This window comes from Panthera leo, chromosome B4, assembly GCF_018350215.1.
Source record: "Panthera leo isolate Ple1 chromosome B4, P.leo_Ple1_pat1.1, whole genome shotgun sequence".
NCBI classification, from domain to species: domain Eukaryota; kingdom Metazoa; phylum Chordata; class Mammalia; order Carnivora; family Felidae; genus Panthera; species Panthera leo.
The window spans coordinates 82,468,322-82,482,025 of record NC_056685.1 but is presented as its reverse complement, the minus strand read 5'-3'; the positions used below and the strand labels follow the sequence as shown (position 1 = coordinate 82,482,025).

Sequence of the window (13,704 nt, the reverse complement as noted above, 5' to 3'; positions counted from 1 at the left end):
CCTTTCCCTCATCCTCAGGATCCCAGCCACCCTCTGCACACCCCTGATTCTGTTAGACTTGGCCCCTAATGTTCCTGCCTGGCCTTATCCACATGGCCTCTCTACCCAAGATCTAATAGGCCTGGCACCAGGGAAGCCCTGGAGCAAGCTGACTTTACCAAACTGATGCCTGGACCCACAGCTTTAGCTCTATAGTCTGGGATGTGTAAAAGTACATAGACCCACACCCACTAGCTCTAAGGACTCTGGAATAGCAGAGCACAGCGGGGAGAGTATTGTGTGGTACCTTGGCCCCTGTTCTGCAGGTGCTGGACTCAGGGAAGGCCACATGTGTCTGCCCCACTGAGGACTGGGAGCCGGAGCAGCCTGAGCACAATGAGGTCCCGTCGTTGACAGGAGTGGAAACCTACTATAAACTGCATAGCTTTATACTATACTGCTTAGAACTGCTCAGAGGCCGATAAATGACTGAGATGAGGCCATAGAGGATTATGACCTTCTGATAATTGTGATGGTTGGGACCGATGCAGTCGTTGGTCAGCTCTGCATTTAAGCCTGTGGTAAGGGCTGAGGTTTAGCTCCAGTGTTACTATGAGAAACAGCCTCTTCCAGAGACAAGGGAGCAGAGCTTAGGGGAACCTTGGATGTGAGTGACCTGGAAGAAACAACTACCATGACCTCAAAGGGGCAGGTGTCAGAGGTAGTAACTTGAGCTCTCTGCTGGTGATGGGTCTTGTTTAAGCGCTATAACTTAGAGCCTGGGACTGGGAGTTTTGTGCTAGAAGAAAACTAGATAGGCATAGAAGGAATGAATTCTAATTTTTTGATAAGCTGTGTGGCATTCAAAATCCAAAATAAACATTAGCTCTGATACCTATAGGATATACAGTGATGAAATATACAGTAGTTAAAAAGCATGCTAATTTACATTTGTCTAACAGTTTTGTTTCATGGCCCAGATGTGGTATGTGTGTGTATGTATGTATGTGTGTGTATGTGTGTATGTATATATATGTATATATATATATATGTTTTTTTTTAAAGTATTTATTTTGAGAGAGAGAGCATGCACAAGCAGGGGAGGGGCAGAGAGAGAGAGAGAGAGAGAGAGAGAGAGAGAGAATCCATCCCAAGCAGGCTCCACACTGTCATTGCAGAGCCCAACGCGGGGCTCGAACTCCTGAACCATGAGAGCATGACCTGAGCTGAAACCAAGAGTTAGACGCTTAACCAGCTGAGCCACCTACGTATATCTTGGTTGTGGTATATCTTGGTGAGTGTTCTATAGGTGCAAAAAGAATGTGATTTTAAGGTAAAATTCACATAACACTTCATCATTTTAAACATTTTAGAGGCACCTGGGTGGCAGCTGTTGGTGAAGGAACTTAAGAGAATGAGCCATACACTACATTGGTTCCACCCCCCAGAGTATACCCCTCTTTATTTCTGACCTTGACTCCTACAGTATCTGACCCTCTAAGGTTCCTCGTCTCAGTTTCCTTTTCCCTGTCATTCATTTCCCTTTCTGCCTGCAGAATTCCTTTTAAAACATGGTTGTCATCATGTCTTTACTTTGCTCAAGAGCATTTCATGGTTTCCCATTTCTTTCAGGACAGAGTCTGGACCCAGAATAGCATACTTGATCTGAGCAAGTCTCTGCATCCTCACCGCCATGCCTGACTATGCCCATATTTTAAACTGTTGCCCCTTGCCGCCAAATTTTTTTTAAGATTTTATTTATTTATTTATTTATTTATTTGTTTATTTATTTATTTCTCTATCTATCTATCTATCTATTTATTTATTTATTTTTAAGTAATCTCTATGCCCAGTGTGGAGCTTGAACTTACAACCCCAAGATTAAGAGTCACATACTTTACAGACTGAGCCAGTCAGGCATCCCAGCCCCTCAGGGTTTTTTTTTTTTTAATGTTTGTTTGTTTTTGAGAGACACACACACACACACACACACACACACACACACACACACACACACGGTGTGAGTGGGGGAGGGGCAGAGAGAGAAGGAGACACAGAATCTAAAGCAGGCTCCAGACTCCAAACTGTCAGCACAGAATCCGATGTGGGGCTTGAACCCATGAACCCTAAGATCATGACCTGAGCCAGTCAGACATTTAACCAACCAAGCCACCCAGGCGCCCCAACCCTTCAGTATTTTTAATCAGCCTCACAGAGCCGGCATTTTCATATACCAAACTGTTGATTATCACTGTCCCTCTATTGGCGAGCTCTATCCAACTCCTATCTCATCCTTCTAGAATCAGCTCAAATGTGCTTTCTTTTGTCACACAGCTTTTGTCACTCTTTTGAACCCCCAACCACAAGCAGTCACCCTTCCCGCTGGGATTTGTTCATTCCCCTGATAAAGTGCCAGTCTTAAGTGTTTCATCTTCTTTTTTCTTTTTCCCATTACACTGTGAGCACCTTGAAGGATTGTGTTTTCCTCATCTTTAGGTCCCAAAGATGCATTTATTAATATATCCAATTAATACATATATGTATTCAGTGCCTCCTATATAAGAGTCCCCATTCTGGGCATTGGGTGTCAATTGGGAGTGATTACCAAAAACTAGGTATATGTAGGTGAATAAAGCAATATTTAATTTATTTATTGTTTAATTTTTTTTAATGTTTATTCATTTTTGAGAGAGACAGAGTGCGAGTGGGGAGAGGCAGAGAGAGAGGGAGACACAGAATCTGAAGCAGGCTCCAGGCTCTGAGCTGTCAGCACAGAGCCTGATGTGGCACTTGAACCCACAAACCATGAGATCATGACCTGAGCTGGAGTCAGATGCTTAACCGACTGAGCCACCCAGATGCCCCAAAGCAATATTTTTTAGGAAGTTTTTTTGGTTTTGTTTATGTTTATTTTGAGAGAAAGAGAGAGAGAGAGCATAAGCAGGGGATGGGCAGAAAAAGAGAGAGAGCGAGAAGCCCAAGGAGGCTTCAGACTGCTAGCGCAGAGTCTGACAGGGGGCTTGAACCCACGAACCATGAAATCGTGACCTGCGCCGAATTTGGACGCTTAACAGACTAGACCACCCAAGTGTCCCTAAGATTTTAAGTACTCTCTACACCCAACAAGGAGTTCGAACTCACAACCCCAAGATCAAGAGTTGCATGCTTGGGGCGCCTGGGTGGCTCAGTCGGTTGAGCGGCCGACTTCGGCTCAGGTCATGATCTCATGGTCTGTGAGTTCAAGCCCCGCATCAGGCTCTGTGCTGACAGCTCGGAGCCTGGAACCTGTTTCAGATTCTGTGTCTCCCTCTCTCTGACCCTCCCCCATTCATGCTCTGTCTCTCTCTGTCTCAAAAATAAATAAAGGTTAAAAAAAATTAAAAAAAAAAAGAGTTGCATGCTTTACCAACTGAGCCAGCCAGGCACCCCAAGTTAGATGATTTTTTTTTAGTGTTTATTTATTATTGAGGGACAGAGAGAGGCATGGGAGGGGAAAAGAGAGAGGAGGGGACCCAGAATCTGAAGCAGGCTCCAGACTCTGAGCTGTCAGCACAGAGCCCGACATGGGGCTTGAACTCACAAACTGAGATCATGACCTCAGCCAAAGTCGGATGCTTAACCAACTGAGCCACCCAGGCACCCCAGCAAGTTAGATGATTCTTAAAGTCATTCAGAGGAAAGCTTCAGCCAGAGCTGGAATCTGAACTCGCTGGAAAGCAAGGCCCTGATGAGAAGTGCTAAGCACAAACCCTGAGGGCCCTCCTGTAAGCCAGCAAAAGGAGAGCAGTCCTGGTCTCCCTACAGGATAATAGGACTGCTGTCTAATGAGTACTTATGTACCAGCCACATTGGTCTAGGGGCTGATGGAGTTAATTTTGATGCCTCCTATTTCATTGGGAGACCAGACAGCTAAAACAGCAACCAAGATTTTTAGGGTAGTGAAAAGTGTTCTGTATGGTACTGTAAAGGTAGATATATGTCATTATGCATTTGGTAAAACCCATAGAACTATATGATGCAGGTGCGTCTGGATGGCTCAGTTGGTTAAGCATCTGACTCTTGATTTCAGCTCAGGACATGATCTCATGGTTCATGAGTTTGAGCCCTGCATCGGGCTCTGTGATGGCAGTGCGGAGCCTGCTTGGGATTCTCTGTCTCCCTCTCTCTCTGCCCCTCCCCTGCTTGCTCTCTATCTTTTAAAAAAATAATAATAATAAACTTAAAAGAGCTATATGATGCAAAGAACTGAACCCTGATGTGAACTGTGGACTTAGGTAATAATAATACATCATAACAAAATAAATAACTTTAAAAATAATAATCAACTGTAACAAATGTACCACACCAATATAAGATGTTAATACAGGAAATTGAGGGGTCAAGAAAGAGGGAATATTTGGGGACTCTGTACTTACTGCTTAATTTTTCTACAAACCTAAAACTACTCTAAGAAATAAACTCTAGGGGCGCCTGGGTGGCTCAGTCAGTTGAGCATTTGACTTTGGCTCGGGTCATGATCTTGTGTTTGTGAGTTTGAGCCCGGCGTCGGGCTCTGTGCTGTGCTGACAGCTCAGAGCCTGGAGCCTGTTTCGGATTCTGGGTGTCCCTCTCTCTCTGCCTCTCCCCTGCTTGCGCTCTGTCTCTCTGTCTCTCGAAAATAAATAAACAATAAAAAGATTAAAAAAAAAAAAACTCCACTAATTAAAACCACCACCAAAAAAATCTCAGCTGACACCTGTTGGGATTTGATGAGGAACAGGTGGAAGACAAGGAAAGGGACAAAGGTAGGAAGTCTGGGGGGACCTGCTTGTGTCTTCATCCTTCTGTCATTTTTCTCCTTGGTCCTGGAGACAAACTCCTCACCACTTTCCCTCCCCCTACCGTATTTACACATTCAGTCTGTCTCCCCTGTCACTCCCAAAGCATGAGAGTTAGAAATTTGGGTAATTTCAACAAAAAGTCATTTTCACATTGAGGAGGATGGTGATGCTGACTAACTAAACGTGGAGATAGGGCCCGTTATAGAGAGTGAACTCAAGTCAGGAATGGGAGAATCTGACAGGGTCCAAAAACCTCCTGGGCTGTACAGAAGCAGCAGACTCTTGAGGTGCTCCATGGATTTAGGGTCCAGGAATTTCAGGCGACAGTGTTGGATGCCTCTAAATCCAGTTCCTCCTCCCAATTTTAGGATTGTGTCCCGGTAGCTCCCTGAAGACGTACTCCTCTTCTTCTAGAAAACTTTTTTCTTTTTCCTTCTGATTTCTTTTTGCTCATTAGGGGTCCCTCCTGGGGCTGAGAGGAGTAAAATTGGAGGAGGGACCAGGGATTTGTCCATTGGCCTAATGCCTTTGGCTGTGTGCCAGAGGTAGGTTATAGCACCAGAGAGGAACCTGTATGGCAAAATGATGTGGCGACTTATGTACCAGTTTTAGGAAGCACCACATGTCGTCGTTCCCTATTTCCAGACTACAGTTTCTCATGTAGACCCCTAGAAATGAGAAATGAAGCTCAATGCCTACAGTTCTGACGTGGGCTTAGAAGTACTATCGGGGTGGAGAGCTGGACGTCCAGCTTGGGAGCAGGCACCTTAGTTTCGCGCGCAACCAAAGAGCGATTTAAAAATGGGTGATGTTGAGAAGGGCAAGAAGATTTTTGTTCAGAAGTGTGCCCAGTGCCATACTGTGGAAAAGGGAGGCAAGCAAAAGACTTGGCCAAATCTCCATGGTTTGTTTGGGCGAAAAACAGGTCAAGCCCCTGGGTTGTCTTACGCGGATGCCAACAAGAACAAAGGCATCACCTGGGGAGAGGAGACATTGATGGAGTATTTGGAGAATCCCAAGAAGTACGTCCCTGGAACAAAAATGATCTTCGCTGGCATTAAGAAGGCAGGGGAAAGAGCGGACTTGATAGCTTATCTCAAAAAAGCTACTAAGGAGTAATAGTTGGCCGTTGCCTTATTTATTACAAAACAAAAATGTCTCATGACTTTTTTAATGTGTACTATGTTTAAATTGATCTCATACACCAGAATTCACATCATGAATGGCTGATAAAATATTTCTTTTGGACAGTCCTTATTTAAATAAGATTGGCTTGTGGTTAAATGAATATGATTCACTTTTTGACCTTTGATAGTAATTCTGGTCCAGCAAGTGCTGTCACTGTTTTCCCCTTTGAAAAATATGATTGGGGTTGATTAGATATTGAGCTTTTCGCAGAGATGGTAAATGCCATCTCTAAACTTACAGGAGATTGGTTTTATATTTAGATTTATGTAACTGGTTATGTTAATATATTTAAATACTGAAGAAATCCCTTCACTGTATCAGAACAGCAAGACTCAGCTGTGTTTCAAGTTGTGTTTGCTAGCCTGTTAAAGGCAAGGGCTGAAGATAAGCTGGCAATGTCCACTTTATCTTTTTAGTCTTAAATATGCCAATTTAATTAAAATTCCCTGCATTTAAAATGTTGCCTTTTGCTTAATGAAAGGCATTTTAGTGTGGTCTATGTATAATATTAAATAAAGAATATTAGCACCTCTCACATTTTATAGATGATCTGTAAGGTCAGATGCTTTTAAAATTCAGCGTGATTGGGGCGCCTGGGTGGCTCAGTTGGTTAAGTGTCCGACTTCGGCTCAGGTCATGATCTCGCGGTCCGTGAGTTCCAACACCGCGTCGGGCTCTGTGCTGACAGCTCAGAGCCTGCATCCTGTTTCAGATTCTGTGTCTCCCTCTCTCTATGACCTTCCCCCATTCATGCTCTGTCTCCCTCTGTCTCAAAAATGAATAAACGTTAAAAAAAATTTTTTTTTAATAAAATTCAGTGTGATAAGTTATAGCGGCAGATTTGGCTTGTGAATTCTTTACTAAATTATAATTCAGGATTATTTTCTACATAGCTATTCAAAAATACAACTGTGGAATTACCACAATGTATGATTGGTAATGGTGCTTTTGCTAACTCGTTAGAAGGGTTAAAGTAGGGGCGCCTGGGTGGCTCAGTCGGTTAAGTGTCCGACTTCGGCTCAGGTCACGATCTTGCGGTATATGAGTTCGAGCCCCGCGTCGGGCTCTGTGCTGACTGCTCAGAGCCTGGAGCCTGTTTCAGATTCTGTGCCTCCCTCTCTCTCTGACCCTCCCCCGTTCATGCTCTATCTCTCTCTGTCTCAAAAATAAATAAACGTTAAAAAAAAAAAAAAAACTTAAAAAAAAAAGGGGTTAAAGTAGAGAAGATATATCATCAGCACAAATTTGTAAATTATGTGATAATGCTTAAGATAATTAAAAACAAAATCACAGATTAAAAAAAAAGAACTACTATCAGGGTAAGGCAACAACAGATGTTGGTGAGGATGCAGAGAGAGGATCTCTTTTGCACTGCTAGTGGGAATGCAAACTGGTGCAGCCACTATGGAAAACAGTATGGAGTTTCCTCAAAAAATTAAAAATAGAACTACCCTACGACCCAGCAATTGCACTACCAGGTATTTATCCAAGGGTTACAGGTATACTGTTTGACGGGGACACAGGCATCCCAATGTTAACAGCAGTGCTATCAACAATACCCAAAGTATGGAAAGAGCCCAAATGTCCATTGATGGATGAATGGATAAAGAAGATGTGGTGTATATATATATGTATATATATATATATATATATATATATATATATATACACATACACACACACACATACATACACAATGGAGTATTACTTGGCAATAAAAAAGAATGAAATCTTGCCATTTGCAACTATGTGGATGGACCTAGAGGGTATTAGGCTAAGTGAAATTAGACAGAGAAAGACAAATATCATATGATTTCACTCATATGAGGACTTTAAGATACAAAACAGATGAACATAAGGGAAGGGAAGCAAAAATAATATAAAAACAGGGAGGGGGAAAAACAGACTCTTAAATATACAGAACAAACAGAGGGTTACTGGAGGGGTTGTGGGAGGGGGGATGGGCTAAATGGGTAAGGGGCTTAAGGAATCTATTCCTGAAATCATTGTTGTACCATGTGCTAACTAACCTGGTTGTAAATTATTTTAAAAAATTATAAAAAGTAATAAAAAGATTTTTTCCCCGTGTTTCGTGTATTTGGGGGCTGATCACTTCCCTTTGTATTGCTAGTGTTCATAAAGAAATCAAAATAATGTGTATGTTGAGTATTATGAGCCAGAGCACACATTTAATCCTCCAGTTTGGGGGGTATTTAAAATACTTCATTTAGAAAAGTATTCATTTGTATGTTTTTCCCTTAACCCCATTCACTCTCACAGGAATGCACTGGTGAAAAGAGCAATATATTTTTTTCTTCATTACTCAGTGAGGAGACTGCTTTTCACACACATAGTGACCGAGAAATTGCTCAGTAAATGCACAAAGTTTGAGAGATAACTAAGTACTTACTGTTATCTGTACACAGATCAAAAGCATCATAGATGATGAATTATGTAATTTCATAAGAAGATAGAGAAATACATTTTTGAAAATTGAATTTCTGGGGGCACCTGGGTGGCTCAGTTCAGTTGAACATCTAACTTCACTTCGGCTCAGGTCATGATCCCACGGTCATGGAATCAAGTCCCACGTCAGACTCTGTGAGGAGTGTGAAGCTTGCTTAAGATTCTCTCTCTCTTCCTCTGCCCCTCTCTCTGTTGCTCATGTGCTCTAAAATAAAAAAAAAAAAAGTGAAGTTGAAAAAAAAGTAATATCAGGGTAATAAATGTGTTTAAGTAGGGTATTGCGTGAGAATGACACAGTAAAAACAAAAGTTGCTCTGATTTGGTCTGGCTTGCCAATAGGTTCTATTTTCTCATTTTTCTACCTGGTAAGCCCATTGAGTAAGAACTATTTTGGGGTCCCCTGCCCAGAAATCATTGGTGTCCCTGCCTTTTGCCTCCCTGCTTCCCCAGAAGAGACAGGAATTTTTCCTGATCTAGGTTTAGGCCTAGAGAAATCTTAGGGTGACAGGGATACAGGGCAGGAAAAGCAGTAGCCACAAAGGGCGATGGCCTTTTTGTCAGCATGGGGCAAAGGTGAGGAGGAAAAGCCTGAGCCAGGAGGAGGTGGATAAATATTTGTGAACATATGTCCTTCACTGTTTTCAGAAGGGCCAACTTTTTTTTTGGCTGGGATGAAGAGAAGGTGAGTTCTAGAAAGCTGTCATTCAGATTAGAGAAGCACCGGGGAAAGGACGTGTTCGGACCATCTTATTCCTCTGGCTTGTTTCTGGAGCAGGTGAGGACTGCCCACAGTTTGTAAGGGTGGGGGCAAAGTTATGTCCAGGGTAATTAAAGTTTCCAAGGGCAGGGCCACTTACAAGCTCTGACCGGTCTTGGTGTCTCTTTGTCCCAAGCCTTCCCTACTTCCCAACCTGAGCACTTCTTTCCAGCAGGGCTGTTCCTGCTGACCCACCATGATCCAGGCTGTGCTGCTCCTTTGCTGTGTCTTTTTTTTTTTTTTTTAAGATTTAATTTTTTTATTTATTTTTAAATTTTTATACATTTATTCTTGAGAGACAGAAAGAGTGAGTGGGGGGAGAGGCAGAGAGAGAAGGAGACATAGAATCTGAAGCAGGCTCTGGGCTCTGAGCAAGCTCTCAGCACAGAGCCTGACATGGGGCTCGAACCCACAAACCATGAGATCATGACCTGAGTTGAAGTTGGACGCTCAACCGATTGAGCCACCCAGGCGCCCTTAAGATTTTAAGTAATCTACCCAACATGGGGCTCAAACATAGCCCCGAGATCAAGAGTCACATGCTCTACCAACTGAGCCAGCCAGGCACCCCTTTGCTGTGTTTTGCTGTCCTCGTTGGCTGTCTTTCCAAGAAATGTCCAGAAAGGGGCCTTGAACTTCCAGCCATCTTTGACAAAAACTGGACATTCTGTGAAAACACTCTCCATCCAGATCCCTCTCCCATATCTCAAGACCTTCCAGGATCTCTTGCATGCTACCCGCTCCATAGCCACTCTGCCTGAGTACCTATCCTACTTAGCTGTGGGGGTGTCCCTGGAGGAGGTTGGCTGCCCAACTAAGGCTCACATTCTGCAGCTTCAGCTTGTTAGGATGGGAGGAAAGGACATCAACTGAAACCCTCATCCATGAGAGTAAAAAAGCAGACAGAGGAAGGCATTGGCAATACAAAGTTTATCCTGAGGGATCTGGGGGATCTGGAGGGAAACTTGGATAAATCCAACACTCAGCTATTTACCCTGAGGGATGTACTGATGGTGGCAAATACACCCAGGTAGGTCTACCAGCCATCTCCCATGTTGCTGACACAGTTCAAAGAATTTGCTGTCAATATCCCCTAGAACTGCAGGAATAAGTCTTGGGAACATGGGGAAGGATTGGGCAAAAAGCTGAAGCAACCCCTAAGGTAAGAAAGGACCTCTCAATGTCTATGGATGATGACAATATAATTTATCAAATGTTCCACAGTTATTTGGAAGTGCTTTATGGAGAAATTGATTCAGGAATTTTTCTAGGTTTACTTCAGATATTCAATGCCAACTAAGAAACACGTGTCTTTTCTCATGACTATGTTCAAAGATGGGGCATGGTAAGTAGTTAGAAATGTAGCAGATCGCTCAGGACAGATGTATGCTCTTTATTTCATGCCAGTGCTAAAACACATGTGACTGGTGTTAGCCTTGCCCCTCTCCACTTAGAAAGTCCCAGCCTCTAGTTGTTATTCCATTTTGCTTTCCTTTTCTTTTTCTTCAGTCATCGTATACTGTGCATGTAATATGTACTAAGCATGAGAAGTATTTTAACCTTTTTCTCATTCATCCACCCTGTACTAAATCCCCAGCTAGATAGATGCGGTAGCTCACTAATTTAATTCTTAACTGAAAAGAGAGACAAAAAAAAATGGGGTCTTGGGTATTGAGGTCGAGAGTGTGACAAGGGGACAGGGTTTGAGCAGCCAATACAAAGGACAACTATTTGGAGAGATTACATCTCTTACTGGTTATGGGGGAAAGCAAATCTTTCCTTTCTTCATGGGGCAGAGAAGTGGGCAGAACTGGATTGAGGAGCAACCAAACCTACCAAGACAAACTCACTTCTCGCCTGGACTGTATGGTAATTTGGGGTCCCCTATAAATGGATGGTAATAAAGCAGAGGAAGTCTTTGGTGACTTGAAGATGGGGAAGGCCAGATGGGAACAATTGGGCTGCATTTCCTATTTCTGGGGCCTTTACCTAAAAATAACGGAAGCTCGGAGATGATGGCTGGAGGTGTGTCCCGAGTCCTGGGCTCCTTTCAGACCACAACCCTTAGGGAACTGGTTTGTAATTTTCTGGTTTGTCGCCTCTCCAGTGTACTGTTTCAGACATGTGTGGCCTCAGATTCATCACGATACAAGTTGAGCTGCTTTTTTGCTACCTCCTGCTGCACCCTGTGGATGCCATTTCATATGGAAACCAGACAAATATTCTGATGCACCTTCCCTCATCCTTGAGGTCCTGGCCACCCTCCTCAGACCCTTTGTTCTGCCAGACCCTGCTCCCAAAGTCCCTGCCTGGCTTCACCCACATGGCCCCTCTACTCAAGTTCTTGGTAGGCTTGCCACTGCTGATCACCCTGGAGAAAGCTGGCTGCCAGGCTGATACCTGGGCCCTGCAACTTCAGTTGTATCATCAGGGGGGTGTGAAAGCTACACAGATCCTCATCCGGCATCTTCAAGGGCTCCAGAAAAGCAGAAGCACGGGGAGGGCAGTTTCAGTGGATGCCCTGGCCTCTGCTCTACAGCTGTTGACCAGGGAGCAGCCGGGCCCACAAAGAGCCCAACGATCCCTACCCATCAATGACTGTGAACAGGAGCAGGAGCAGGGTGTGCACGATATAGTCCAGCTGTTGCCAGGAGTGGGAACCTACTACAACCTGGGCACAGCTCTGTATTATGCTGCTCAGAACTGCTCAGACAAGGCCAAGGAACGAGGCCAAGATGGGGTCATAGATATGGGTTATGACTTTCTGATGACCATGGTTGGGTTATCTGGGGGACCCACAGGACTACTAATCAGCGCTGCACTTAAACCTGCAGTGAAGACTGGGATTCAACAGTTGATCCAGTATTACTATGTGAATGAGGCAAACACCCCTCTGCCAGAGATCAGCGAGGAGACCTGGGGGAGGGCTTTAAATGTGAGTGACCTGGAAGAAACAACTTCCAAGGCCCTTTGACCTTAGTGTCGCACCATTATTAATTCAGGGCTTATTTAATAGCTATGACTTATGCCATCTTGAGATGGCGGTCTTGGGATGTAAAAGGTGGTCCTAACAGAATGAACAAATCTAATATTTTAACAAGCTGTAATGTGTGTTTCTTCAAAATCCAAATCTCTGGTTTGTTATCAATGAGGAAGGCAGTTCTGTAAAATGCAGAGTTTTTTCTTTTTTAATGTCTATTTATTTTTAGAGAGAGACAGAGAGAGCGTGCAAGCATGTGCACGTCCAGGGGAGGGGCAGAGAGAAGGAGACAGGATCCGAAGCAGCTCTCTGCCCTGACAGCAGAGAGGGATGCAGGGCTCAAACTCATGAACCGTGAGATCATGACCTGAGCCGAAACCAAGAGTCCGTTGCCTACTGAGCCACCCAGGCTCCCCCAAGTACAGGTATTTTATTTTTTATCAAAAAATTTTTTAATGTTTGGGGCACCTGTGTGGCTCAGTCAGTTGAGTGTCTGGCTTTGGCTCAGGTCATGATCTCACAGTTTGTGAGTTCAAGCCCTTCAGGCTCTGTGCTGACAGCTCGGAGCCTGGAACCTGCTTCAGATTCTGTGTCTCCCTCTTTCTCTGCTCCTGCCGTGCTTGTGCTTTGTCTATCTCTCAAAAACAATAAATAAACATTAAAAATAATTTCTTTAATTTTTTTAATGTTTGTTTATTTTTGAGAGAGAGAGGGCGAGCACAAGCAGGGGAGGGGCAGAGAGAGGGGGAGACACAATCTAAATCAGGGTCCAGAATCTGAACTGTCAGCACAGAGCCTGAGGCAGGACTCTAACTCATGACCTGAGAGATCATGGCCTGAACCTAAGTCGCTTGACGGACTGAGCCACCCAAGCTCCCCAAAATGCAAGAATTTTAAAGTTTGGGGTTTGGAGTCAGAGAATTTGGATTTCAATCCAGCCTCTACTTGTAAGAGCCTCAATGATCCCTGACCAGTAACTTAACTTTTCTCAAAGTTCAGTTTTTAAAATGTCTAAAGTGATGATAATCATTTTCACCTGGATGGCTTTTTGTGGAAATTGAAAATGATACAATGAACCTCAAGTGCTTAGCAAGGTACCAGTAATAAATATTATTTATTACTACAGCTCCTCCCTTCCTAGCCCAAAGTGTCGAAATTCCGGTCCCGCCTCTTATGGAACAGAGCCTGCAGTGCCCAGGGCTAGTCTCGGTTTCGCCGGCTTGGCGCAAGTTCTCGGAAATCAGCTGTTTCAGTCCTGGGCTATTCCGTTAATTGGACTCCTCCCTCCGCGAGGCAGGGCGTACTTGAGCTATCCCATCAATCCCTGGAGCTGGAAGTGTGATTTCGGGGCCGCTTGTCCCGCCCCACTGGGGGGAGGAGTTGTGGCACCGCCAATGAACTTGGAAAAGTTGGGCTGAATGGCAGTTAGCGTCGGGGTTGCCAGGCTGTGTTCAGCCGGCCACTGGCGCCAGCCTGCTACAAGGGGGCGGATCCGAGGGGCGGGCCGAAGAATG

The 13,704-nt window shown here is 44.2% G+C and overlaps 2 protein-coding genes across 2 annotated transcripts; both read left to right on the top strand.

The window, feature by feature from the left end:
- Positions 1 to 5,579: 5,579 nt before the first annotated feature.
- On the top strand, positions 5,580 to 5,918 carry LOC122223645 (cytochrome c-like). The gene has a single exon (XM_042944618.1). The coding sequence runs from the start codon at positions 5,601 to 5,603 to the stop codon at positions 5,916 to 5,918; it is 318 nt and encodes a 105-aa protein (XP_042800552.1). The 5' UTR covers positions 5,580 to 5,600.
- A 3,255-nt stretch (positions 5,919 to 9,173) lies between these two features.
- APOF (apolipoprotein F) lies at positions 9,174 to 12,306 on the top strand. The gene is made up of 2 exons (XM_042944617.1): positions 9,174 to 9,228; positions 11,318 to 12,306. The coding sequence occupies exon 2, from the start codon at positions 11,333 to 11,335 to the stop codon at positions 12,182 to 12,184; it is 852 nt and encodes a 283-aa protein (XP_042800551.1). The 5' UTR covers positions 9,174 to 9,228; positions 11,318 to 11,332; the 3' UTR covers positions 12,185 to 12,306.
- Positions 12,307 to 13,704: the final 1,398 nt, after the last annotated feature.

Bases quoted from the DNA above. Each gene is read 5' to 3' on its own strand.
- LOC122223645 (XM_042944618.1), top strand. From the start codon at position 5,601: ATGGGTGATGTTGAGAAGGGCAAGAAGATTTTTGTTCAGAAGTGTGCC.
- APOF (XM_042944617.1), top strand. From the start codon at position 11,333: ATGTGTGGCCTCAGATTCATCACGATACAAGTTGAGCTGCTTTTTTGC.